The following is a 27,033-nucleotide window of genomic DNA, read 5'->3' as shown; positions in this document are numbered from 1 at the left end:
TGAAACTATAAAGCATCTAGAAGAAAATAGGGGTAAGCACCTTGACACTGGTACTGACAATGATTTTTTTTTTAGATTTGACACCAAACACAAAGGTAATCTAAGCAAAAATGAACAAGTGGGACTATATCGAATTAAAAATATTCTCCATGGCAAATAAAACCATTAACTGAAAAGGAAATTTATCTAATGAGAAAAATATTCATATCTTTTATAAGGGGTTAATACCCAAAATATATAAAGAATGTATACAATCAATAGCAAAAACAAACAAAAAACAAGCACACAGATTAAAAAATGAGCAGAAGATCTAAATAGACATGATTTTTCCAAAGACATACAAATGGCCAAGACGTACATGAAAAGGTATTCAATATCACTGATTAATTTAATTTGCATTTAATTAAATTAAAACGACAATGATATTACCTCATGCATGTTGGAATGGCTATTATCAAAAAGACAAGAAATAACAAGTGTTAGTGATGTGGGGGAAAGGGAACCCTTGTGCACTGTCGGTGTAATGTAAATTGGTACAGCTCCTATGGAAAACGGTGTGGATAATTCCTTTAAAAATTTAAACATAGAAATATCATATGATCCAGTAATTTCTGGAAATATATCCAAAGGAGAAAAAGTCACTATCTCAAAGAGTTATCTGTACCTTGTGTTTATTGCAGCACTTGGAAACAACACAAGTGTCCATCAATAGATGAATAGATAAAGAAAATGCTATTTAAAAAAAAATGTAATCCTGCCTTTTGCAACAACATAGATGGATTTAAGGATATTATGCTAAGTGGAATAAGTCTGACAGAGGAAGACAAAGATAAATTCCATGTGATTGCACCTATATGTAAAATCTAAAAACAAAACACACACAAAAAATACTCATAGAAACAGACAACAGATTGGCGTTTGTCAGAGGTCGGGGTTAGGGATTAAGTGAAAGTGGTCAAAAGCTACAAACTTTCAATTATAAGAAAAATAATTTCTGGGGATATAATATACAGCATGATGACTACAGTTAACAATACTGTATTGTATATTTGAAAGTTGCTAAGAGACTAAATCTTTTTAAAATTCTCAATGCAAAAAAACATTTGTAACCATTTGAGGTGATGGATGTTAACTGAACTGACTGGGGTAATCATTTTACAATAAACACATATATCAAATGATTATGTGTATACCATAAACTAATCAATGTTATATATCAATTATAACTCGATAAAAATGTGAAAAATGAAAATAAAAAAATTCAGAATAAAAAAAATATTTGATTAGTTTGGACATCCATTCGTAGTTCATAAAAATATCCATTTTTCCATGCACTCACCGTTGTTTGCATTTTTGGATTTTTTCTTCATCTTTATTCTGAAGACTAAAAATGGCATGTGAGATTGGACATTTTTATAGATTTATTGGTAATCAATTTCAATAAATAACTTTCATAATCAATTCCTTCAGTTTAGAGGCATTATTCATCTAACAATGCCTGGTTATTCTTGATGATGTGTGTCATCTGTGTAGTCTTCAGAGACATACTCCCCCAGCAAAATTGATCTCTTTCATTCCTTGCTGTAATCCTACTTTCTTATGATTCTATATTGTAGCACTTTTCATAGATATTAGTTTACATGACTCTCTGTACTTCTGAACTGTCTACTGAGGTTAGAGTCTGTATCTTACTACAGAAAAGATTTATTCATTCATCCCACAGAGATTTATTAAGTACAAATCACTCTTTGGAGCCTAAGGATTCAGAGAAGAACTGGACAGACCAAGTGCTTACATTCAATGTACTAATATTTAGGAGGAGATGGAGGAATAAAGCACATAAACAAAATAATGACTTACATCAGTTACTGATGGATAATGACAGGAAGAAACAGAAGGTAACTGGGGTGGAGAAAACTTTAACTTGGGTGGAGGAGAGTTAACAGACCCTTCTCATATGAGTCTGTAAGCGGAGGTATGAATAATGGTAAGAGGCAGTATGAGAAGTTCTGGATGACAGCATCCTAGACAGATGGCACATCCTGCACAAAGATCCTGGGAGAAAATGGTCTCAGTATGCTCAGAAGAAGAAATAATATCAGCAAGACTGAAGGGAAATCAATGAGAATGAAAAGCACAAGTAATGAAGGTCAGATATACAGGAAGACACCAGATCATCCAAGACAGGGACAGCAAACTTTTTGGTAAAGGTCAAAATTATAAATATTTTTGGCTTTGCGGGCTATTCAATTTCTGCCACAACTTGAGTAAGTCTGCCTTTACAGACTGAAAGCAGCCATTGGCAGTACGTTAATTAGTGTGCCTCTGTTCTAATAAAACTTTATAAAAACAAGCAGCTTGTTGGATTTGGCCTATGGGCCATAGTTTAGGACCTTTAAGCTAAGTCTCACAGCTCTAAGGAAGAGTTAAAAAATTCTAATTCTGATGGTGGCAGGGAGGCAATAAGAATATCAATGAGAACTCACTGGAGGATTTTTTAAATAGGCATTATATGAACCACAGGTATTGGGATCTCTGGGCCCAGCATGTTACAGGCACTTAAAAACAATTGTTAAATAACAGGGGCCATTCTAAAAGAAAAGGAAACTACTTTAAAACTCTCTCTCCTAGAATATCTAGCTCAGTAGTGGAGGGAAAAAAGATAGTGTCATTATGGGAACAAAAACCTCTCATATTTGCTATTTTAGTATATCAACTAACCTGGTTTTTTAGACCTGTGGGATGGGAGGCACTGGATCAAACAAAAAATGATTGGTCATAAGCCAAGCAATCAATTGGAACATAAAGCTGAATGGAAGCACACAAGATAAGTTAGAGAGACAATTTTCCATTTTAGGCACCTGAGGACCCATTCCAGAAACCAGTGCTTCCGTATCAGGCAGGCTAATTGCCAGCATCACCATTAAGGAATCATTTCCTTACATTTTCTTTTCCCAATAGCTTTAGTGGAAAACTGGGATTCTGTGGCAAAATGAAATGATAGGGCTTTTCATCTTGCAAAGCTCTTTATGAGGATCTAAAAATGTAATGAGCTTGCTTTCCAATCATCCACATGGCTCTGAACCCTGGAATCAGATGGTGAAGTCTCCTTCTCTGACACAGGCACTCATAGAGTTCTCAGCTCATTTCCTTTGTCAGCAGTTTGCCTCTGTTTGCTGTTTATTTGCTGTTTGTGCCAGATTTTCAATACTGGAAAATCTTAGGATTTTGGCCCCATTCCCCACTGCACTGTAACCTAGTAATATTCCTATTTAGAAACTAATATGAAAGTTTCAAGGTATTATAAAACACTTATCTCTGTCTACCCACCCAGCAAGTATTCTGGGAAAAGGGGAATAAAAACTAGATTAAATTTTACTACACAAATTAGAAACATCTATGTGGTGATTCCTTGCCTCTCAGTTAAGTATCTTAAAAAAAAATACACAAAAAACTTCTATGCCGCAAGATCTGTAACATTAAACAATGATATGATTACTGAGTTAAAACTAAGCGCTCCATTCATCTGGTGTTTGGTACAGAACCAGGCAGCAGCCCTGGCCTCATCAACATTGCAATTTGGCCATAAAATTTCAACCTACTCACTTTGACAAGGCACTGGGAAGGTTACCAGACAAACACAATGGAATTGATAGAACTGGAAGGCAGATTTAGCCAGCCTAAATATCCGGTCTTGGATGCTAAAACCCAATCATTACAAACTGATCTGGGGCTTTGAGTTTGTTAGCCAGAATTACCCAGGTGTTAAAAATTGACTCTCTACATATAAATCAAACATCTTTGGAAACAATATTAGCTTCTTGCAAGTGATCAATCAGAAAAGTGAGATCACATCAAAGTTCAAAGTGAAGATCAGAGAGTCTGCAATACAAGAAAGAAAATGGGTCTGTTTCAATTGTTAAGTTGCTTACTGACAAATATTTACTGATGACCCACTGTACCTGACCTTTGAGAACCTCAAGGAAGTGCTAATTTAGTGGCATTGACTTGTCCTTTATATTCCTTGCCACAGTGTACTCTCAACCTTGACCTAAAATTTCTCTGTTGACCATTTGTATCTCTTCTCTAATATCCTCATGTGCCTGAGACTTGAATGGGAACGCGTAACTTTTGTTCAATCAGAGAAATTCCACACAAGCCCTTCTTGAAGTCTATAATTGGATTATCATTTATTTAGCCTATGTACTCCCTGATGCACTGACTTCTCAATGGCTTTATGGCCAAACCCAGTCAAATCTGGAAGTCAAATGTGCTGAGCTGGGGTAGAGAGCTACCGAAGTCACAGGTTAACAAGCTGAGACATTAGAGGGTATGTAATGCCATAGTAGATGGCATGCCCCTGCATTCTCAAGATCCAAGTGCCAGTCAGCTGAGAACAGCTGTATTCATTAGGAACTGCTTACAGTTCAAAGGCCAGACACCCATTATCCTTGGACGAAACCAGAGTAGTGGCAATACACTGACAAAACCCCCAAAAAGGGAGACTGTATACAAATAGTATTTCTGGTATACAGACACTCTTCAAAACCATCTCTCATACTCATAATACATACACATACATATATATGTATGTGTATATATGTGTACATATATGTACATATAATGTATATGTATATATACATTTTATCTATATCTATATCTAATCTATATCTATATCTATATCACTACTACTGTGTTGCAAATCTATATCTATATCAATATCTATATCTATATCTATATCACTACTACTGTGTTACAGTCTCACCCATAGGCTCTTCTCTTTACCTGGGGAGGGAGGGTATAGATTGAAGGTAGTGTTCCAAAGTCTCTTCCTACCAACAATTATACAGGTCCCATCTAACATCCTTTGGTAGGTTTGCTGGCCCCTTTACCGACAGGCAGAGAAAGGGAGTACAGCTGATTACCAACCCTATGCAATTTTTTTCTCTGAGACTGTCTCACCCTTAGGTTGTACACCACTATGGATCTAAAAGTCTGAGTATAGAGAAAGTCCATTTAAATCATCACTGGTAACCACTGTCCATCTTCCCAGAATAGAATTTCACATATCAGCTATAAGAGGTTCTGCACCCAATTCCTATATGTGAGGTTTTTCTCCAAACAATAGTGTCCTTCATTCAACTCTATTATGACACTATTTACCCAGAGATAGCATCAGATTCCACAGGTTAGAGACTCAGTCCCACATGACTAACAACCCTAACTTTAGATGCCAATTGCAAGCCATTACTCATAAGCACTAAATAATTTTTCTAAAGCATAAATCCAACAATGTCACATCCCTGCCCTATAACTCATTGAGGTAATCCCTCCCAACCTCTTAACTAAAAAACAAAATTAAGTATATAGGATCCTCCAAGATTTCACCTCTACCCACTTCTTCAGAGTTAGCTTTTGTCATCCCCCTAATCCACACTATAAACTCTACTTACGGTTTCCCTTAAATACATGACTATTTTACCTTCTGCTAACACTTTTGCCTTGACCAGACAGAACTGCTTTGCTAAAGGGAGCCTATGGTGGTAGGATACAGTTCTTTACTAAGCATTTATCATGCTCTAGAGAATCTGTGAAGCACTCTCTATACTCTAATTCATTTACACAATTCTTGTTTTATTATAGATTCGATTTCTAGTTTCAGTGCAAATTGGTCAATAGGCATAAGAGAACTTAATGATTAAATTTCAAGAAAAAGAAGGAAGTGGAGAGAAAGGAAGGGTTTCTGTGCAAAGCATTTTTAAATGGTTTTATTGACATATGATTTGTTTAAAAAAGAAAAAGGCCCAAAATGGAATAACTTGTGCTAAGTCCATATCACCAAACTGAGACTTAATACCTAACCTAATTACATGATTACACAGCCTCTCCCAGCAGTGTAATCTTAACCAGTTATCTAGAATTACCCAGTCAGCACTAGTAAGGTAATCTGCCTGATAGACTCCTGTTGTCCTCTAAAGGAAGGTGACCTTGCCTGAAACAATCCACTTTTTGCTAATACCTTCCTCTGTTCCAACCTCTTCTGCCTATCAAAGTCTTTCCTTTTATACAACTCTTCTTTCTATTTGCTAGATGCAGTGCTTCCGGATTCATGTATCATTGAGTAAAGCCAGGAAGTTCTTTAAAATGTACGTAAATTTAGTTTTTTAACAAATTGGTATATAACGAATTACACATAAGTATGCAATTTGATCAGCTTTGATGTATGTTTACATCTGTTAAACCATCACCATAATCAAGATAGTAAACACATATACCACCCTCCAAATTTCCTTGTGCTCATCTGTAATTCTAAGCCCTTCTCTCTCATCCTCAGCCAATAACTAATCTGCTTTCTGACACCATAGATTAATTTGAATTTTAAAAAGAATTTTGTATAAATGAACTCATACAGTGAATACTCCTTTTTTATCTACATTATTTCACTCATCATAATTATTTAGAGATGTATCCTTGCTGTTGGATATATCGATGGTCCATTGTTTTTTATTGCAGAGTATTATTCCATTTCATGGATAAACTTTAATTTGTTTATCCATTTATCTGTTGGTGGGCATTGTAGGACTATCACAAATAAAGCTACCAGAAAAAAAATTCATGTGCAAGCATTTGTATGGACATATTCTTTCATTTCTCTTGGGTAAAGCCATAGGAGGAATGGTTAGAGAAGTGTGGTAGGTGTGTGTTCCACATTTTAAGAACCTGACCAACTGTTTTCCAAAGTGATGGCGCCATTTTCTACATCTCACCATCAGTGTATGTGAGCTCCAGTTGTTCCATATCCTCACCAGCATCTGACATCATCGGTCTTTTAAATGTTGTGCTAGACGACTTAAAGATCTCATTTTCTCTTAAACAAACCTAAAAGTAGGGAAAATTATACCCACTGTGCAGAATCCAGAACCAAAGAGATTAAATGACATATCCAAAATATATAATGTTTAGATTCAGAGTGCCATAGGATGAAGGGGTGAAAGTGAGGGGGGTTGGTCGTCAGGCCAGCTTCTAGGACCAGAAAAACTGAGACCAGAAAGAAATCCTAGTTGGGCTAGTTTTATGATCTATAGTATGGGGATTGCAGGACCCCAAAGTAGTCCCCTCACTGCTCATCAACAGACTATGTTCGGTTATGATTTATGCTTTCAGAAAAGTTCTTTCTGAAAATAGGTGGTCTATTATGCTCTGAAATAAATGCCAAAGAACAGAGATTTGTTTGATTATCCTGGTACTAGTGATAAAGGTGAGGCCTGTATCCTTGTATTTGGGTCTCTTGGTGGCTAAAGTCTCAAAGTAAAAAAAAACACCTAATGGGAAAGTGTGTTCCAGGGAGAACTCCATGTGTGAGCAGATACAAAGTCTCTTGTTGAGTCTTCTCTTTTAACAGAAATTTATCTTTCTGGAGTTAATTCTCTGTTTAAACCTTCCATGGCCGGGGCCTTTTTAAAATGTAGTAAGCTATTTCCTTATTAGATCTACCTCAGTTCAGTTTTACACAGGCTCTTGGTTTTCATTTGCTGAACTAGTTATTCCAGCTACAGAAAGACACTAAGATGATGAAGGCTCTAATTATCCTAGGTGACTGCAGCAGAAATTAGCTGATGTCTGGTAAAAGGAGAAAGGAGGACTATACCATCTCAAGCCGCTGGCTAACACCGGACATGCAAACAGCTGGTTTCAGAGGGCTGTTTGGAGAGAAGTTCAGTTATCACCAAGATCACAGAAGAAAAGAGAAAGGAGATGGTTTCATATGCTTCTGATATAAATAGGATCAGACAAAACTAAACAACAGAAACAAGATCTCAGCCACCAATATGCATGCCCATCACAGCATGGGTGCACAAATGGCCTCAGCATAGCCTATATATTAGAACATTTCTCCCTACTGTGTTTAAATGCAAGGTAAAGGTTTTTATTAAGCCTTCCAGAAGGGAAAATAAGGATTTTTGTTTTAAAACACGTTAGCATCAGACTATTGACAATGATTGTCTATAGAGGATGGGATAATAGGAGTCCTTTTTCTTTCCTCATTTAAACGCTGTTTGAAAAAAGATTAAATAGTGGACAATGTTACTTGCAAAATAAAAAAAAAAATATGTATCTGTAAGTATACCTCTATTTCAGTAAACACACATACACACACACACACACACAGCATATCACTAAAGGAAAGATAAGGTATAGGCTATTCACATATTCTTTTAATGTTCAATAAGTTCAAAACAGCTTTCAGACCCGCTCTTATCTTTCCTAATCCCTCAGGCTTTCTTCAAACCAGTGCCGTCTTTTGTCAATTACGATAGCTATTTAACTAGGTTTCTTTCCTCTAACTACTTCTTGCCCTTGCCCATCCTCAAGTACTATACCTGGAATTCCCATTTCAAACTACCCAGTGCTCATATTTCTCCCAGAGTTATAAAGTTCTCTTGGCTCTCCATAGCTTCAAGGAGAAAGTCTAAAAAGTTCACAATATGGCTCCACTGCTCTTCACTGCATCATTACCTTTGTTACAGAGTCCAGGTCAGTAAAACCAGAGGGGGGTGAAATTGCATCAGAGGAAAGACCAAGCATAATTCAACATATTCATAAGGGGATATTTCATCCTAAGAAAAAATGTCAGGTATTTCATCTTACAAGCTATGGTATTTAAAATTAACTTGGCCTATCCCTTTGAAAAGATGTGATTTTTGCCAAAAGTTAATTTGGAAATGACACATTGGGGTTCACATTGTGTCAAAATTTGCCCATAGAATGAGGTTTTATTAAATTGTATTATTACGCTCTCTCAAATTTGCATAAGTCAAACTCACTTAAGTGCAATTTGTCTCCTCATTCTATGTACCATATGCTGAAAACACCACTCCCCTATTTTTTGACATATAATTTCTCACTGGCTTGCTTAGTATTCTGATAACTTCAATCCATTTGTCACATTTTCTGTGAGGATTAAGTGGAGTCTCTTTCTCTGTGTGACCATCCTTCACTTTTTGTATGACAATTGTAACATGCCTCACACTAGTCAATGCTTTTTGCAGCTCCATGTTGACCGTGAGTTCCTGACAGACAAGGTTAGTGTCTTCTTTACCTTTGTAGCACAGTCCTTCACAGACTACCAGGGTCATAGTAGATGTTTCACAACTGTTAATTCAATTGCCGAAAGATCAGGAGAAAATTTTAATCAAATCAAATAGCACAGAAGCATAGATTAATATATAACTCCTGAAGAGAACTAGGACAACTCCTTTCTGTACAGCATTTGGCAATTAAAAAAGAAAGACAAACCAAAGGACACCCCATTTTCTTCACTATTCTTTACTTTTAAGCAGAATAATCTTAATGAAAGTCATTTATTGGCTTTCACCTAATGCAAGAAACAGTTGGGTGGGAAGAGGTACCAAAGGGTCATTTGTTGAAGCCTGATACTAAATCAGAAATGGCACATGATTGCAAACTCCTTCCAGTTCTGACTTATTGGTAGTGGCTGCCTAAATATGGTATTGATAAGAATAGAACGCACCAGAGTTCAGGGAGATGGTGCCATTACCGATTAGTGATGCCTGCCTTGGGCATGGATCTGGGAATGTTTACCCATCCGGCAAATATTTCTGATCTCTGTATTAGTCCCTAAGTTGGTTTTTGCTTTGTGTTCAGATTCTGAGTAGCAATCTACTACATGTGGAAGATCAAAAGGTCTGGCTTATAGTCTCAATCCCTCAAGAAATACCCCTGGGAAACACTCTCGTGTGCCTGGCCTCTTGCTATCTCTGGTCCCAGAGGCAGTGCCTTGCTCCTCGCTTTTAAGGTCTCTGACCCAAATCTTGGAGCTGACACTTCACTTAGACCTTCCTATTCTAAACTTTGTCTTTCATCCTGGAAAGTGTCTTTCTGATCTCCTGGTTCCTTGATCTCTTGACCTCTCATTTGCTTGGGATGAGAATTAACTTATTCCCAAAAGCTCAAAGTAGAAATCAAGGAAATATTTACAGGATATCTTCTGTGAATTGGGAAGGAAATGTTTAGGCAGTTTTAATAAGCATGGTTGGTTTCCGCTGCCATTTTTCACACATGCTTGTTAAATAATCTAGAGTTCAGTGCCCCATTCTAGCCCTACTGAACCAGTTGGAGAGGGCAGACATGCCGTATTTTTTAAAACAAATTTCTCTGGGGATCATCATGGACACAATTTTGAGAGCCACTGAGTTAAGGACCCTGAGCTACTTCAGAGATTGTCAACAGTAGCCCTAATTCTGTTAGCAGAATAACACTTTGATTTAAACCAAATAATCCTATTATGTACATGTTGTGACCACCCTGGTTCTGTTCTGATATGAGCGGAAGAATGGTCTATGGGTGCCATTATAGAAGACACAGTCTTCCTTCAAGCCACTAATCTTTTTCCAGCAAATTTTCTTCTGGCCAGCAAATGCCTCGATCCATTTATTTCTCCTTTTCTCACTCCCTTATCAAAACAAACACATATGCACGAAGGGGAAGACCTCTGAGACCCTGTGATTACATTTCTTGTATACCAGGATCTAATTTGCCTTTGCAGGGCCAAGTCGTACAAAGCTTGTCTCCCTGCCTATGTGTACGAAATAATATACTGGCTTACTTAGAAAGTTCTCTAGACAATTGGCTAAATATCTCTGGATAAACATAGCACCTATAGGGTTTCTCAGATTTTAGCAGGGTAGACTGTATTCTTCCTACCTGAAGCATGATTCCTTTCTAGGCTGCATGCAAAACTCTCTATATAGATATACCCACAATCCAAGACTTTGTTTTTCATGGAAAACAATCTAGTTCCCCAACATATCATACCAATATGAAACAATGGACTTTCACCACACCTCACCAGACCAGCTAATGCCTATTGTGCTATCCCTCTACCATTTACAATATTACCTTGAATCATTATGATCACTTGAACATAATTCCTAAAACCAGGAATTGTTCTCTCATGGCTAAAGCTTACCTCTTCTCTCCCTGGCCAAGTTGCAAGATCCTAAAAGTCACAGGATTAGCAATGATAAAACAAGATAACAGTAATCTCCTGCATCCTCTTTAACAACAGCAAAAATAAACTTCATGGGAGTTGATGTTTTGCAAGAAATAAGACATATTCCTCTTTCTTTCTGTTGTGCTTATGAACTCAATCGATGAGAAATTTCATGAAGCTATCACTAGTATAATCAAAATGAATTAAATTTCCTGAAACAGTAAATAGTTATCACTGAGTTTGCTGCCTAATCTTTTTTTTTTCTGTTACAGTGGATTTTTTCCATTTGAAATACTTAAATTGTTACATCTAAACTAAAATGGAAGGGCTTTAATTCTGTATGTTGCTAGCTTGGCAAGAATGCCTTTTGCTATGACCTCTTTGTTGCATTAGACAATTTGCCACCTTCCACAATTTAAATTCCAAGTTTTGTGTATATAAAATATTTTTATTTTTAATTGATCTCTCATGCTCCTCTAGTGATATGCCTATCATTAGGGTGTGTGCATTTTCATATACAATCCACTGTTCCCATTTGGCAATTCAGTATCTTTGTGCCAATCTACTGTGTAAAATACCATAACTCACTGAGAGTATATAAGAAGGAATATGTTCCTTCTAAACTCTGAGTTAAAAGCAGACTGCTTGCAGACAGCTTAATTTTTCTTGTAGTCCAGTGCTACTAGGATGACGTCACCTAGAACAACTAGAATCAGTGAATTCAATTCCTAAAAACTTGTATATCATTTCAGGTTTTTAATGACTTAATTATACCCCTGAACTTACTGAAAAAAATCCATAGTCACGACTAAAAATGGATAGAAATGGCAAATAAAATGGTAGAGACATATGTTGTCAAATATGTGACCCAAAAAAGCTCATCTACAAAACTGCAATTATTCCTCCATTTTATATTCCTCGAGAATAAATTTATAAGAAAAGGATTTAATGTTTTTTAACCTGTTTCATGGGGGAATTGTGTTTGTTTTAATAACAAAATAATTATAACTTCCATAGGCCTTGATGATACACATCATGATGCCCATAAAAAGTTCAATGGTTATCAAGTTACCAGCATACATTTGGAGATTTTTCTTTTTCCTTCTATTGCATTTCACTACCCTAACTCATATTTTACTATTCCCTTGGCTCAGAGGTAGATAGAAGCAAGAAAATGAAATTCAAGTTGGTTTCACAGACGGTAAACATACATTATGAATGTGAAACATACTGTTAGAAACATATTATGCTCATTGAGCATATATTTTAGAAGAACGTCCTTCAAGACACTTTATGGCTAAAATCATAATCTGGAACCATTCACTGTTCTTGGCTTTAGAATTCTGTGTGATTTCATGAAATATTCACTTTTAAAAAAAATACAGTCTAAACTTATAGCTTCTGAATTAAACAATATAGGTAAAAGGCATCGTTTTAGTTGGACGATCAGCCAAATGTCATTAATCCTTTACCTGATTAAACAGAGAACAGCAGTTATAATAAAATACCTAAGTCCTAGAACAATAGATTTGTAAATTTGTAGACATTCCTATCTCAATCCCTGTTTTCCTCATTTAGGGAACTAAGTCCCTGCATGTTTAAGAGACTTCTCAAAGTATCATGGAATCAGACTAGATCCCCCAACGTCCTAATTCTAATCCAACTATAACCATGCTTTCTCCTACAGAGTGTTCCAATTAGGACTCTTAAGTCTCAGTTCTGCCTTCAGCTGCAGTGACATATCAGAGCTGCCTTCATCAAGTGAAGTACACATGTTATTAACATCAATATATTAAGTCTGACCAATTTTCACATACATGAAACTATAGCCAGATGGGGTAGGTGTAGACGTCAGATGTGTACAAATCACGATTAGAATCAACATGTTAGGGTTGCCGCATTTGCGTGCATGTCAAACTTACAGCCAGACATACATTAATCGGATTAAGAATAAACACACTAGGGCTGCCAAATACAGATTTTAAAAAAAAAGAAGCTTATAATTATATGTGCACTAACCATATCTTGGATCAACTTATTAGGGCACACTAATTTTGAAAACTAAGCCATTTCATGGCTTGATGATACTTGTTCTACCATCTATACATACATACATATACATACATACATACATATATAATATGTATATTATTTGCTGGAAAGTTGAGTCTCTGGTATCACTCTAAATCACTCGATGTGATTAATGTACCTAAGAACAAATTTCTCTGAATGTATGTCCATAAAGAGGCACATGATGATATATACATACATATATACACACATGCAATTCGGCAACTCTAATATGTTGTATAGCTCACATACTAGGTCCACTCCAAAGTGACGACCTAGACAGCCACTAAAAAGAAAAAGAGAGGCTAGTAATGATCTTATCCTGGAGCATAAGGAACTGTGGCCCTCTTCTGCCATTCCAAGGAAATATGTATGTAAATAGAGAGAGTGGAGAATAAATGAATAGAAAGGTTTAATTTATGCAAATTATAGTTTCATATTGGAAAATCACTTGCTACATTGAATAATTTTATAAATTAACTTGACAAGACTATCTCTGGTTGGTTTTCAGTGGAATGAATGAAGCAAAGTTCACTGCAGGTTTGAGACTTTTGTAGCATTGATGCCTATTAATTTAGGATTTCCCTACTCTTGGAGATACCATTCTACATATGTAAAACCTTTTTGCTCTATACAATATTTACAAAAATGAACACATATTTGAAATTCATGGTGTGGTGTGCATTTTCACTTACCTTTTCCGCTGACTGAGCGGTGCCAAAAAATATTGGAATGAAGGCAAGCCATACTATACATGTCGTGTACATAGTGAATCCAATGGGCTTGGCTTCATTAAAATTCTCTGGGACACCCCGAGTCTTGATGGCATAAACAGTACATGTGACCATGAGAAGAATGCTATATCCCAAGGAGCAAATGATTTGGAGGTCTGTAATGTCACATTTGAGAACTCCCCTGGCCTGCTCAGGGTTCATTGTCTTATGTTCATCATAGTCTACGATGATGTTGGGTGGGTCGATGCCAAACCAAATGAAAACACCTAGAAGCTGAACTGATATTAAAATGGAAGTGATTGCCAGCTGTGATGTTGGGCTTATGAGTCTGGGAGCTGTCACTGATTTCTTGCCCTGCTCAAATATGCGATAAATCCGATTGGTTTTTGTCAAGAGGGCTGCATAACTGATGCACATCCCCAAGCCCAAGAAAACTCTCCGGAAAGAACATACTGCCACATCAGGTTTGGCTATCATCAGGAAAGTGATGATGTAGCAAAGAAAGATGCCCGTCAACAGAACATAGCTGAGTTCCCTCCCAGATGCCCGGACTATGGGCGTGTCATTGTATCGGATGAAAGTGGCCATGACAAAGATGGTGGCGATAATCCCCAACATTGCTAGAAATACAGGGATGACAGCCCAGGGGGAATGCCACTCCAGTTTGATGATGGGGATATCCTGGCAGCCAGTCCGGTTTTCATTGGGCCGTTGGTCATAGGGGCAATGCTGGCACGTCATCTCATCAAACTGGTACTGGTAGCCGTCGCAAGGCTCACACGTCCAGCAGCAAAGAGTGCCCTTCTGTAACTTCTTTCTTTGGCCAGGGTTGCATGGCAGTGTACACACTGAGGGAGGGATCTCTCGTACTCCTTTACCCCATTGCATGTCCTCAATCTGCAGCGTGGGAAATAAGAAGGTGCAACAGGCACATCATTTAAGAGAAAAGGAAAAGCACAATAACATCAAACAATAATAATAGCAGGATTTGACACCTGATGAGATTATGTAACTTACCCCCGGTAATTAGGAGCTACAACCAAGATTTGACTCCCTACTATTTCACTGCAGCATCCTTACTCTTCAATACTATAGAATATGTTCCAAACGTGCCTGATTCTAAGAATTCCCTGTGGCAACTCTTTTTTTTCCTGTCACAACTCTTGAAAATACAAATTCCTTGTCTCTACTCCAGACCTCCCATATAAGAATATCCTGAGAAAGAGCCTTTAGATCTTTATTTTTAACAAGTGCCCAAAGGATTCTTATGATTAGATAAATACTGACATGTTCTCTATTGCCTTCTCTAGAATAAGTGTAAATGTCCCAGACCAAGTTGAACACAAACAAAAAGATTAAGTAACCTAAAAAGTTACATTTGTCTCCTTTATTAGGTATTTTTAAAAAAATTGTTTTAAAATTATTTTGGATGACATTGCAGTATTCACCTTCCCTAAAATTCTGTAGGCATCACTGCCATTTTCATTGAGAAATTTTGGAGCAAGGTGAACCTATCCTATTATTTATCACACAGGAGTGATAAGGTTCATTACCGAAGACTTAGACTATAGTAGAGTATATCTTAAAAGATCAGGAAGCATTTGATAAGAAAAAAATGCTGTCTGGAAACCTTACAAGATTGGCTACAAATCTATTTGGAGATGACATTTAACTAAAACACTATGTCATCTTAGGGGAGGATGAAAGTGTATTTGCTTAATTCAAATATTGATTTTCTTGAAGAGAATTCATAACCAACAATGTTCTGAGAGATAATGGCATTAGAAACAAAACACTTTATTACTGAGCTGAAATAACATCTTTGCCAGCACAGCATGTATTCTTAATTTTTCCTGATATCAGTTCTTCAGATCTCCTTTCTATGTGCTTCCTGTGAGATGGAACTTATACTAAGAAGCTCCAGGGGTTGCACGCATGACTCATGTGTGGCCAATTCGAAAATTGCAATGGTCCTCAAGCCTGAGTATACATCAGAATCACTCGGAGGGCTTGTTACAACCCAGTATGCTGGCTCCACTCTTTATTTTCCAATTTATTGGGTATGGAACGGGAATCTGAGAATATGTATTTCTAACAAAATTGCAAATGATGTTGCTGGGGGTTCTCTAGGAACCATACTTCATCAATCACTGATACATTCTCCTCCTAGCCACAGAGATTGGGTTAGGAATGGAATCATTATGGAATAGCCCAGAATTTAATTTTATGGTTTTCCTACAATCACATAGGTTAAAAATCTTTGATTTTTTTTTTTTTTTTGACTTGCAGTTTCCTGCATGTTAAGATGCTGGTGCTCATGACTATAGGAAAGAAAGAGTTTATTATAAAAAGAACTCAACACAAAGAAAAGCAGAGTAGAGAGTTGAAGACAAAGATTATTCTTGAGCTTGTCTGAGCTCCTGGATGTAGATATGCCTGAAGCAGGAATTCCCTAGATTATGCCATTATGTAAGCCAATAAATTCTGCTATGCTGAAACACTTTAAATTGCATTTCTATCACATGCAACCAAGAGTTTGAAAAGTATATGTACTAAATAAGTAATTTCAGGATCTACAAGTTGCAAAAGATGTACTTAACAAATTTACAGAAGAAATTCCAATGTATAAATTTGGCTGATATTCTCCATACATAGTTAATTGAATTTTTAATACGATTGAACCAAAAATATGTATTAGAAAGATATTAGAAAGTCTGAGTCTTTTTTAGAGATAAAAATAATTTTAAGAGATAAGGCGGAAAAAAATTCATAGCTCATTGGAATTTCACTGTTGTGTTAAAACAGAATGTAATTTATAGTGTGGTATGATACTTCCATCAAAACTTGAATGAGAACTACATTCAAAATCTGAATCAAATATAGTTAACTCTGAAAAAAAAAAGTCTCAGGAATTAAACTTCATAAAATATCATAACCTTCCAATGGTTGAGTTTAAACTTTAACTGGAGACCTGAGAATCTTTAGATGACTCATGTGAACTCATTTGCCTGAGCATAAAACTTAAGTCAGCACTAATAAATCTCACTAAATATAAATAAAATAAATCTAACTAAATATAAACCATAATCACTTCTTTCTTGGCATCATCATTTTTGTGGCAGTAAGTCAACAAGAGCCATCCCAAAGTCATAACATTAAGGAAATAATTTGCAATAACAGAAAAACATACATTAACTTTACAAATGTCAAATTTCAAGAAGCTAGAATCAAAAAAATTAGTATTATTAATACAAATGTGTTCAAATGTCAAATTAAAAGGTATTATGCACCGTTAGCAAAAGATTAAAAAAACTATAAATTTTATTAGTCAAACTTGAGATTGCCTGATTCCAACACTAGTAGATATTAATAGGCCATCTGATTAAACTTAATCTATCAGAATAGATGTAGGGCTTGTACAAATATAAAAACAAATTATCATCATGTCATATTTTACAGTCAATTTTAAATGTTGCCAACTATTTTTATTTCCTCTTGGAATAAAATAAAATTTCCAACAATGCTGAAAAGCTTTCTTTTTTCTCAACTTATCCTGACATATGAGAGTTGTAACTATAAACATTACATTGACTGGTTACTTAATTCGTTTTTAATTTTCATTTAAAGTACATCTCAACTCAATTTAATTATATATATTAAACCAACAAAGTTGCCTCTTCTTCAAATGAACAAAATCTAATTTACTTTCTTTGTCAACAAAAATCATTATTGATAATGTAAACTGTGCTCTGTGAATGTACTAAGTGACCTTTAAAATCTCCGGTTAGTGAGAATTTTGTTAAAACAAGACACATGCCTTGTGCATATCTATACCCAACCAAATTCAGTGTCTCGTTTCATAAGGTTAACAACAACAACAAAACAATGGTCACCTGCAAATGCCCATGAGCACTTATTTAAGGGAGAATAATAATTTAGGGCTATGAAAAATCAACTATAATGTCAGTTTACTTTGCTAGAAGGCTACTAGGAATGCAAACTTCAAGTTTATTCTAAACTCTGCAACAAAACTGTTTCAGGTAGCTGGATAGCCTAACTTAAAGCACAGAAAGTTTAGGATAAAGGCTAGGATGTTCACCATCATTTAGAAGCTAGAGTTCTAAATTCCCTAATAAGGATGCATTTTCTTCCTAGACACTCAACATTTATGGTTATTGGATACTGGATCTGCTCAGTAGCTGGTTTATGGGTAAGGACTATTCTGGTCCCAATTCTTGACAAGAGAATAGAACTTTATAGCTAGTACCATCAATTAACACCATGCATGGGATATAGATTGTATGGATAGGTGGACTAATGTTTTAGAAAAGAGAAAATTATGCAGTTCTGGCTAATGAAAGCAAGGATAAGCCTGTCGTGGAGTCCTAGGAAAATGTTCTTCACTTTAAAAAAAAAGACACAAAGAAGAGATATGCTGTCTTCAGCCTTTGACCTTTGATGTATGCAAACATGACTTATGCAACTGCAGCAGCCATTTTGCAACCATGAAGAGACAAGTCTAAGGAACCATGCCAACATGCTGAGGATAGGGAAAAAAAAGGTAAAATAAATTCATGTCTTTGATGGTATGATGTCACCAAATTAACCAATATGTACCACTCTACCGCTGAATTACAAATATGAAATGATAAATTTTGTGGGTAGTATACTACTTGCAGTCAAATATTTAACTGATACATTCTTTCTTGCTTCTGCATCTGGTATGTGCAGACCTCCTGAGTCTGTTAGACAATTAGCCAGTAATTCCAATTCTTACATAAATAATATATAGCTTGAGAATGAAAAGGAACTTTTGAATCATACATGATCAGAAACACTTGTCTTTGTCTCCTGAAAATGCTCAGCAAAGGGAGTGGTAAAGTCCTGGATTCAGAATATCGGCTGTGACTGCACTGCTGCTGGCTCAGACAGAAACAATGAAGAAGCACCTGTCAGCTATAGTTCTCCAGCCCATGTATTTGGCAAAAGAAAAATTGAGGTCTGGCTCTAGTAGAGAAAGAGCTATTCCACAAGGAATGTGCAGACCTTATAATCACTGGAATTTTAAAATAAAACCAAATTAGTTGTTGTCTGACTGCCAAATGCAGAAATCAAACAGTGATAAAATTTTCATAAACAGTGTTTGGTGCATCCATTTTTATCTAGAAGAGATCTGTTCCTTTCTCCACACAGATACTCTCTATCTGAAAGAAAATTTTGTCACTCCAGGGATATTTTCTCTGGTGAAATTGATTTGCATATTTCCAAAGCTTACTCTGCAGACCAAGCTGGCTGTTGTTTCTACTGCATAATTCTCTGCAATATTAGGTTTACTTATTGAAACCTTAATAGAATGAGCTAATTTTAAAAGAGCTTTCTTATTAAAATGCCATTTGTTCATTAAAATACATTTGTCTCATCTAATTTATAGAAAAAGCTTTTAAGAAAAATACAGAGGAATGTTGAATTTTTAATACTAGAAAAGAACTAGGTTTTGGTTCTGGTTGAGAGTGGCTAAGGTGGAATGGCTAGCAAGAGCTTCACAAGGAATTCTGTAGCACCTCAGTGTTTGTTTTTTTTTTTTTTTTTAACTTAGCCCTTATTTTTATACCTTAGGCAGCATGACTAGATTGTGAAATAAAATTTCAGGATTGGTATATTAAAATAAAAGCACTCATTAATTTACATCATATTTATCCAAAATTTGTAATGAATTATCTTTTTAATGTACTCTAAAAAGTAAGTACCATACACGATATTATTAAGATTAGCTTTTTACTATGGTGAACGTGGTCATTCATGGAGGGATTCTAAGCTTCGTCTCATTATAAAGCCCCAGGAGGTCCAGGATCTGGATAGATTTGTACTGTTTACTAAGACTTCATTTTGAGTTAGGCCAGTTGATCTCAAAGTTGCCTACACATCTGAATCACTTGAAGATCTTTTAAAAATTCCAAACAGGCATCAGTGTGTTTTTAAAGCTCACGTATAGAACATAAAGAATTGAGAACTTCTGGAAGAACATATAGAGCTTAATATTTCAAAAATTGAAAACACAGTCAGCACACAAACATTTATACCACAGGTACAACCCTATGTGACTTCAGCAGATTCATGTATGACCAAACTCACATGCTTATTCTGGTATCAACCAGCATTAAACACGGAGGATTAGGATTATGAGTAAATCAATGGAGGAGATAATGGAGAAAAGGAAACTACCATATCCACTACAGATAACACAACCACACCTACCACAATAAATACACCTATACCATGGTATCAAGCACTACAATTTAAGTTTGTACCACCAAAGGATAAAATAGCTATGCTTTATTGGATACTTGATAGTGATACATTGTTAGTTGTGTGTGTAATAAGTACTAGTGGCCTTGCATGGCCAGGTGAAAATGTGATGTGTGATTAGATTGTAGTATTGTATTTGTGTGATATTAGGATATAAGTGATCCCTCCTCACCATCTGTGATATGGTGCCAGGAAATCAGGGGATGGAATGTATAGGGCATAAAGAATTAAGGACATTTTGGATTTTAAAAAACAGATTCTATGGGAGCCATGATAGTAATGTCAACTGGCACATAATGGGAACACCCTTAGGGGGTGACCAGAATGCTCCAAAACACTGCCACTCATAAGCTCCCACTGCAGGAGCAGATAAGCTAAGGATTCCACCCCGTAAGGATCATGGAAGCTGAACACTTCAGACAGACCACACTCAAACTTGACCCGAGAACATCACTAATGTGTAAGCTGACCATCCGTGCAGCCAGTTAACAGAGCTCGCTTCGGAGACACTAAGGACTTCCATCCCTTCTCTCTGTTGCATAAGACTGTATTTCCCCTCTCTGTGTGCTGTGTGTTACCTTGTGTGGATATCCGATTTGGTTTATCTGAGAAGGTTTCACTCAATAAACGTAGCACTGTGGAAGGATACAAACCTGTTCACGGGTGTTACTTTGATAGCCATCTTCCTTGCTTGCAACAGCTCATCAGGTGATATGTAGATAAGTTTTGGAACCATTGAACTAAGCTCTCTGATAGACTGTGATTTAGAAAAAAAGCTTTGTGTTGTTTAGATAACCTAATGATTACAGATTTACTTCTCCTGGCTTTTACTCTTGATGCTGTGATGCACTATCTCATTAAAAGTCTGAATGGGACACATAAAATGCTCAGTTATACTCTATTATAATTTAATGGGAAAGCATGACGCTGTAGTGGCATTAAATTTTGCACAGTTAGGTTTCCCAACTTAGTTTCATGTCATTGGCAAAATAACTTAAAATGTCTACATCGGCCTAGCACATAAAGTAAACAAATGAAGTGGATGGTAGTAAGAAACATTTCTTCCCTCAAAACAACCAAGTCTAAAGGAACACATTATTATCATACACACATACAAAAATGTGTTAATTAACCTATCAAGAACAGATTTTATAAAAGTTCTGCCTAAGTGATCTGCATTTAATGTTTCAATGCTTGCATTTCCCTCAAGGACAGAGCAATGAGGTGGGTGCTTATTTTAAATATACATAATGAAAAGCTCCCAGACTAATTGAACAGTTTGCCCCTGAAGTAAATTTAGGTTTCTCTTTCTTGATGAAAACTTTTTATACCTCTAATTGAAAAGAGCTGACTTAATTTGGTTTCAGAACTTTATTTATTTTTGAGAACAGGTTTATTTGGAACTTTTCAATTTTTTATAATATTGATGCCTTTTTAAAAATACCATATACTCAGATAGCCAAACAATGCACATCTCTGACACTAGTTAGCTGCCTCTTTCAGAAATAATATTGCCACTAGGGGAACCACCTCCTTACAATTTATATGCTAACTACAAATGATCTCTTATATTTATCCCTCTTTGGGGACACAGTTCCCTAAAAAATGCTTACCAAACAAAGATTATTTATTTAATTTTGTTCACATTATTAAATACATGTGAAAGTCATTTTCTACACCTTGAAATTCTTTAATCCTTTGTAATATAATCATATTGATGTGGATGCCTCAAAAATACTTCAGTTTATACTTGTTCAAAACTGAACTCATGATTGGTACTGGGATTGGCAAACTATGGCCCATGGGTCAAATCCTGCCCTCTGCCTGTTTTTGTAAATAACATTTTATTGGAACATCATCACACTTGTCCATTTATATTTTGTCTATGGTCGTTTTTATGCTACCATGGCAGAATGGAGTAGTTGTGAATGGACGGCCTGCAAAGCCTAAACTATTTACTATCTGGCATTTTACAGAAAATATTGGTTGACTCAGATCCAGAGAAAACAGGAGGACAAAGCCCTAGTCCAGGGCGGCCTTATCTATTCATAAACTAGAGGTCTTGTCCTTTCTCTTGTCACCCTCATATCTAAGTTACCAACAACTTGCATAGATTTTATCTCTTGAAAATAACCTAAGTAAATCATTTCATCCGACAAACCTACTGGGTGCTGGACCTGTCTTAGTTTCAAGGAACAAAATAGAAAGAAATGAGCGCCTTAGAGAAATAAATCCTCTTTTCTCATTGTTGTTCCTACGATAGCAGGTTAACAGATTAGACCCAATCATTACTGTACAATAAATCATCAGTTGTTTCCCACAGGACTGGAATGGAACTAGGAGGTCACAGCCAACCAGAAAGGAGAACCAAAAGATCCTACAGGTCTCAATGAGTCTGTGGAGGCTGCTCAAAAAAAAAATCTTGCCGTAAAGATGACCATATGATGTCACAAGGCTAAAATCGCCCAGAACTACGAATTTGTCTTTGCAATCCATGACACTGTATGAATGCCTGCACATACCCAATAAAACCTCATATATCAGATGATATGATCCCAATAAATATGCATAACTTCTCTACTTTTAACCCTTTACATTTCACCCCCAAATCCCAATCCAACCAGAAAACAGATGGAAGTTTTGTCTCCTGTCTCCTTGCTGGCTGACCTTGCAATAAAAGCTTTTTCTTTCTCAAAAGCTGATGCCATATTATTGGCCCCGATGTGCTAGGGCAACAACAGTGCCTTGCTTGTTAACACTACCACACCTCCTTTGCAAAAACATTCTATAAAATTTTCCCACTTCCCTTTCTCCTTCAGGGCCATTCCTAATTCAATTTGCTGCCCTACAGCCAGAAGGATTAGCATGCAGATTTAATCAAGTCACCTTTTTGCTTAATCCCTTCAAAGACTCTCCTAGCACTTAAATTTCCTAAATGACCCTGCATAATCTGGCAGGGACACACATCGATTGACTTCATTCTCCTGCTTTTACTTCCATGAAATTTCCTGCCTCAGTGAGTTTTGCTCTGCAATATGCTGATCAGGGAAGTCCCTACTCCCACTGGATTGGATCCTCCTTTTATAAATTCTCGAAGATTCCTTTTTAAAGAAATTAACACAATTTTTAATTATGTAAATATGTGACTTCATTAAAGTCTATCTTCCAAGTCACATGAGGGCTTCATGAAATCAGAGTTTTTGTTCACTTATTCACTGTTAGAAACTCAAATCTAGGAGGGTTGGATTGAATGAGTGAAGGACACATTGTGATCAGAGAAAAAAAGACTGACCACTCCTTTAGAAGTGATTTTTCTCCAGCCAAAATTTGAGTTTAACTGTAATGAGACATGATGAAATGATCCATAATTATTTATGTGAGTCTCATCTGTTTCTGGTCATTTACAACACATCTATAGAGTGAAAGTTTACAATTGAAATGTCCTTGGCATTTATGTGAGGAAAGAAGGGGAATTAAATATGGAGCACTCAATTGCTAGGTAGAGGAAAAATGAACATAATTACCACACCAGGGAGAGAGAAAAATGTCACGTACGATCTGCAGCCAAGGACAGAAGTTGATTTCAATAGGTCCCCAAGTGTTCTCTGAAAACTCTATTTTCTCCATTGGTAAACTTAACTACAATAAAAGTAGGAAGACAATGAGCTAGGAAGTCAAATACTGGGTTCAAAGGCTAAGTTCATCACTTCCAGACAGTAAGCCTATAGGCAAATTGTCAAAGGGGAGTGTCAGTTTCCCAAGCTTATTGGTTATGAAGACTAAATTAGATAACATGTGTAAGACACTACAGTGCCTGAGAAGTCATAGCTGCCTAAATAATTATTAATGTTTATTAGAATATTTTATGACTTCAATGATCAGTATAATCTATGCAAAAAACTTTTAAGATAGTCATTCCCACTTTTTTTCTTTTTATTTACCCTCTCTTTAATTCCCCCCTCACCCTTCCACCCCTGACCTACAGATGTTGCTGTCTCCCCTTAAGAACTGGATCTCTGAAGGCAGAGTGTCTCTTCCCACACACACCCAGGGCCTGGTGCACCCGGGCCTTGGCACCCCTGGCACACTTGGGGGGCCTGACGCACCCCGGGGTATGGTCCATGGCTCCACCTGGGGTGCGAACCCAGGATCTTCGGTGTGTAAAGCAGACATGCTAACCACTACACTATGGAGCCACCCCTGGTCATTCCCATTCTTGAACTCTGATGCTCCAACTAAATATCAGCAGCAATTAATGTCATAGTGGCATTTAAGACTCTATGCATCTAAAACTAAACATATCTTTCTTCCCTTTCTCTAGATCTTGCCACATACCCTTCAATCTGTCTTGGTATACCACAGTAGTTAATCACATGAGCACTGTACTCAGATGGACATGGGCTCAAATCCTGGCACAGCGATCATGGACAAGTCATTTAAGCTCTCTGAACCTTATCTATCTATTTATTATTTATTTATTTAATTTATTTATATCTATGAAGTAAAAGTAGTAAGGATTACCTCCTAGACTTAGCGAGAAAGTTAATATATGTGAAGCATATTGTCTGACATGTAGTAAAAGCTAAACAAATTATGTCTACTGAAATTATTAGTGCCAGTACCGCCATCTTTCATACTCTTCTCTATCTGTGCCTCTCAAAAAATAACTGTTGCAAAGTTTGTTCCAGTCTTCTTCCATAAACCCCTTTCCTATTTTTACCCAAAGACATGGATCAAATAAAGTTACTATTGTGTACTCTTAATTGTTCTCTCTGATTTTAGGTCTTCTCATTTATTTCTTATTCCTTTACTCTGCTATATTTCTCTTCATAGCTACTATCTGAACTTAAACATTTGGGTGTTTACCTCTTTATTCGTCTCTCCACTTGAGAGTACTTCTGTTTACTCTGTGCCTAGAGGTGTGACTCAAAATGGCTACTTGTCATAGTTGTCACAGTGCCTTGGAAAGTGAGTATGGTTCTACTGACGCTGGACTAAAATCCACCACCCACCAGAGACAGTGTAGTCACCTCATTTTAGCGTTCATGTGATCCAAAGCAGATCCCTGACCCTGTGCTGCAGCTTCATCTGTCTCCCCGCCCCGCCCCATATACACATTGCTCTTCCAGCAAAGGGCACTACTTATGCATCCCTTTAATACTTTTTGATGCCTTTTTTGCATTACTTAGCCTACACTCATCTTCTTAGCTGTCATTCTTTTCCCTTAATTCTTCAACAACTCTCTCAAATGCCCCAAATCTTCCCTGATGACTCCTCCAAGCTAGAAATGCCTTCTCCCTTTGTTGAAATCTCTTAGCTTTTTTTCAGGACTGTTCTCCTACCTCTTCTACTTACACTTGGAAAATTGGGGCCACTATGTATTTTTAAAAACACCTTAGAGTCTAAAAGGTGAAATAGAACCTGGGCAGATTCTATCCTAAGAAAGAACTTCCGGATTAGGACATAAAAGGATACACTCTAAGGAGAAAAATGCCTTTTTTTTTTAATGCCCCTGAGTGCTCCTTATTTTTCCTGTTTTGTTGGAGCCTCCCAACTCTGACTTGCTTAAATATGACAAATTACACAAGCAAGAACAATAGAAGTCCTCAAATCACTGCTACTAAATCTTCTTTTCTAATCAGCCATTCATCTTAGGTTTTCACACTCCAGACAACTTGCAAATTGTTTTGCACACACTCACCTGAGGTGAGTCATACCCTCTGCCAGGTAAGTGGGGAAGAATGCTGATCCATCAGTTTACTACCTGATACAAGAAGGCTTTTAATTTTCTTGTTTGGTTTTTTTCTAAGCCTCTGAATCTCTTGCTTCCCTTCTTTAAACTAAAGGAGAAAATCTGTTTTTTTGTCTTTTTTTATGCTGATTACTTAAGGTAGTAACCCCACATTTCATTATGATGAATATCAGCCCTGTGACATATCTTTTGAACACAGGAACCCCCTTATTCAATATTGCCATGTCAGGGGGAGCCACAGTGCGTATTAGTTTATTAAAAACCCTGAGAAGTTTTGTTACTAAGGGGAGACTATGTCTTGATTTAAGCCATGGTTTCTAATTCATTTGAGTACAGAATGAACATTCTTCCCCTTGTAACATTTATTATCTCAACATCCTGCAGACTCTGCATCCCTCCAGTAACACTGAAAAATAGTGACATTGGGTAACTAATACTTTGATTGGGATTCTAACCTGTGGGGTCACGGAAAGTCAGAGAGTATGAACTGGGTGATAACTCCCAGAATACTAGCTGGGTGATCTTCAGCTTCTGTGAGGTTTAATTTCCTCACCAGTAAAACAGAGTTAGTTATAGGAGAATCAGATAGGATTGTTTTATAGACATAACAATGAGAATAAGTGTTCTTTATTTCTTCTATTTGTTTTTTATTATAAGAAGAATACATTACTATTTCATGTGATTTTCAGCTTTCTCTTGCTCATTGCCTTCATGCCTTTGTTCATGCAGCCCCTACTGACTAGCACTCCTCCTCAAGACTAATCCAAATTACTCTCCTGGTAAAAATTGAGCAAGCCAAACTAAAAAGCTGACCTCCATATTACTTGAAAGTGAATTTCAGCTCCTTACAAACTGAGCATAAGTCAATAAGTACTATTTTTAAAGTATGTGCTGTCCAATAATTAATTTGAAACTCATCTCTTTAGCAGGAGACCCCTTCACATTAATCCAAGGAAACAACTCAAATAGTTAAAATTTTAGCCTCTGTTGCCAGCTAAAAGGATATAGTGGTGGCATATTTGGGTAAGAGAAGCCTTTTGGTATCTCTCATACTACATCTAAGTAGCCACTTATTGCCACTGAATTCTGTCTCATGCTCTAATGAGTTTTGCAGAAGGCTGTTGAGATGTGGGTGTTGATGTCTATATCCATATATA

General features: G+C 36.6%; 1 protein-coding gene across 4 annotated transcripts in view; it reads right to left on the bottom strand.

Moving 5' to 3' along the window:
* Positions 1-27,033, bottom strand: part of GRM7 (glutamate metabotropic receptor 7) — a 769,756-nt gene that overhangs the window by 144,018 nt on the left and 598,705 nt on the right. For all 4 annotated transcript variants that reach the window (XM_006917568.1, XM_006917569.1, XM_025050835.1 and 1 more), the window contains one exon: positions 13,780-14,715. In XM_006917568.1, coding sequence (XP_006917630.1) covers positions 13,780-14,715 — 936 coding nt within the window. The remainder of the gene's footprint in view (positions 1-13,779; positions 14,716-27,033) is intronic.

This window comes from Pteropus alecto, unplaced genomic scaffold (assembly GCF_000325575.1).
Source record: "Pteropus alecto unplaced genomic scaffold, ASM32557v1 scaffold75, whole genome shotgun sequence".
In the NCBI taxonomy this organism is placed as follows: Eukaryota; Metazoa; Chordata; class Mammalia; order Chiroptera; family Pteropodidae; genus Pteropus; species Pteropus alecto.
The sequence above is the reverse complement of the archived record's forward strand: the minus strand, read 5'-3'. Positions and strand labels throughout refer to the sequence as shown.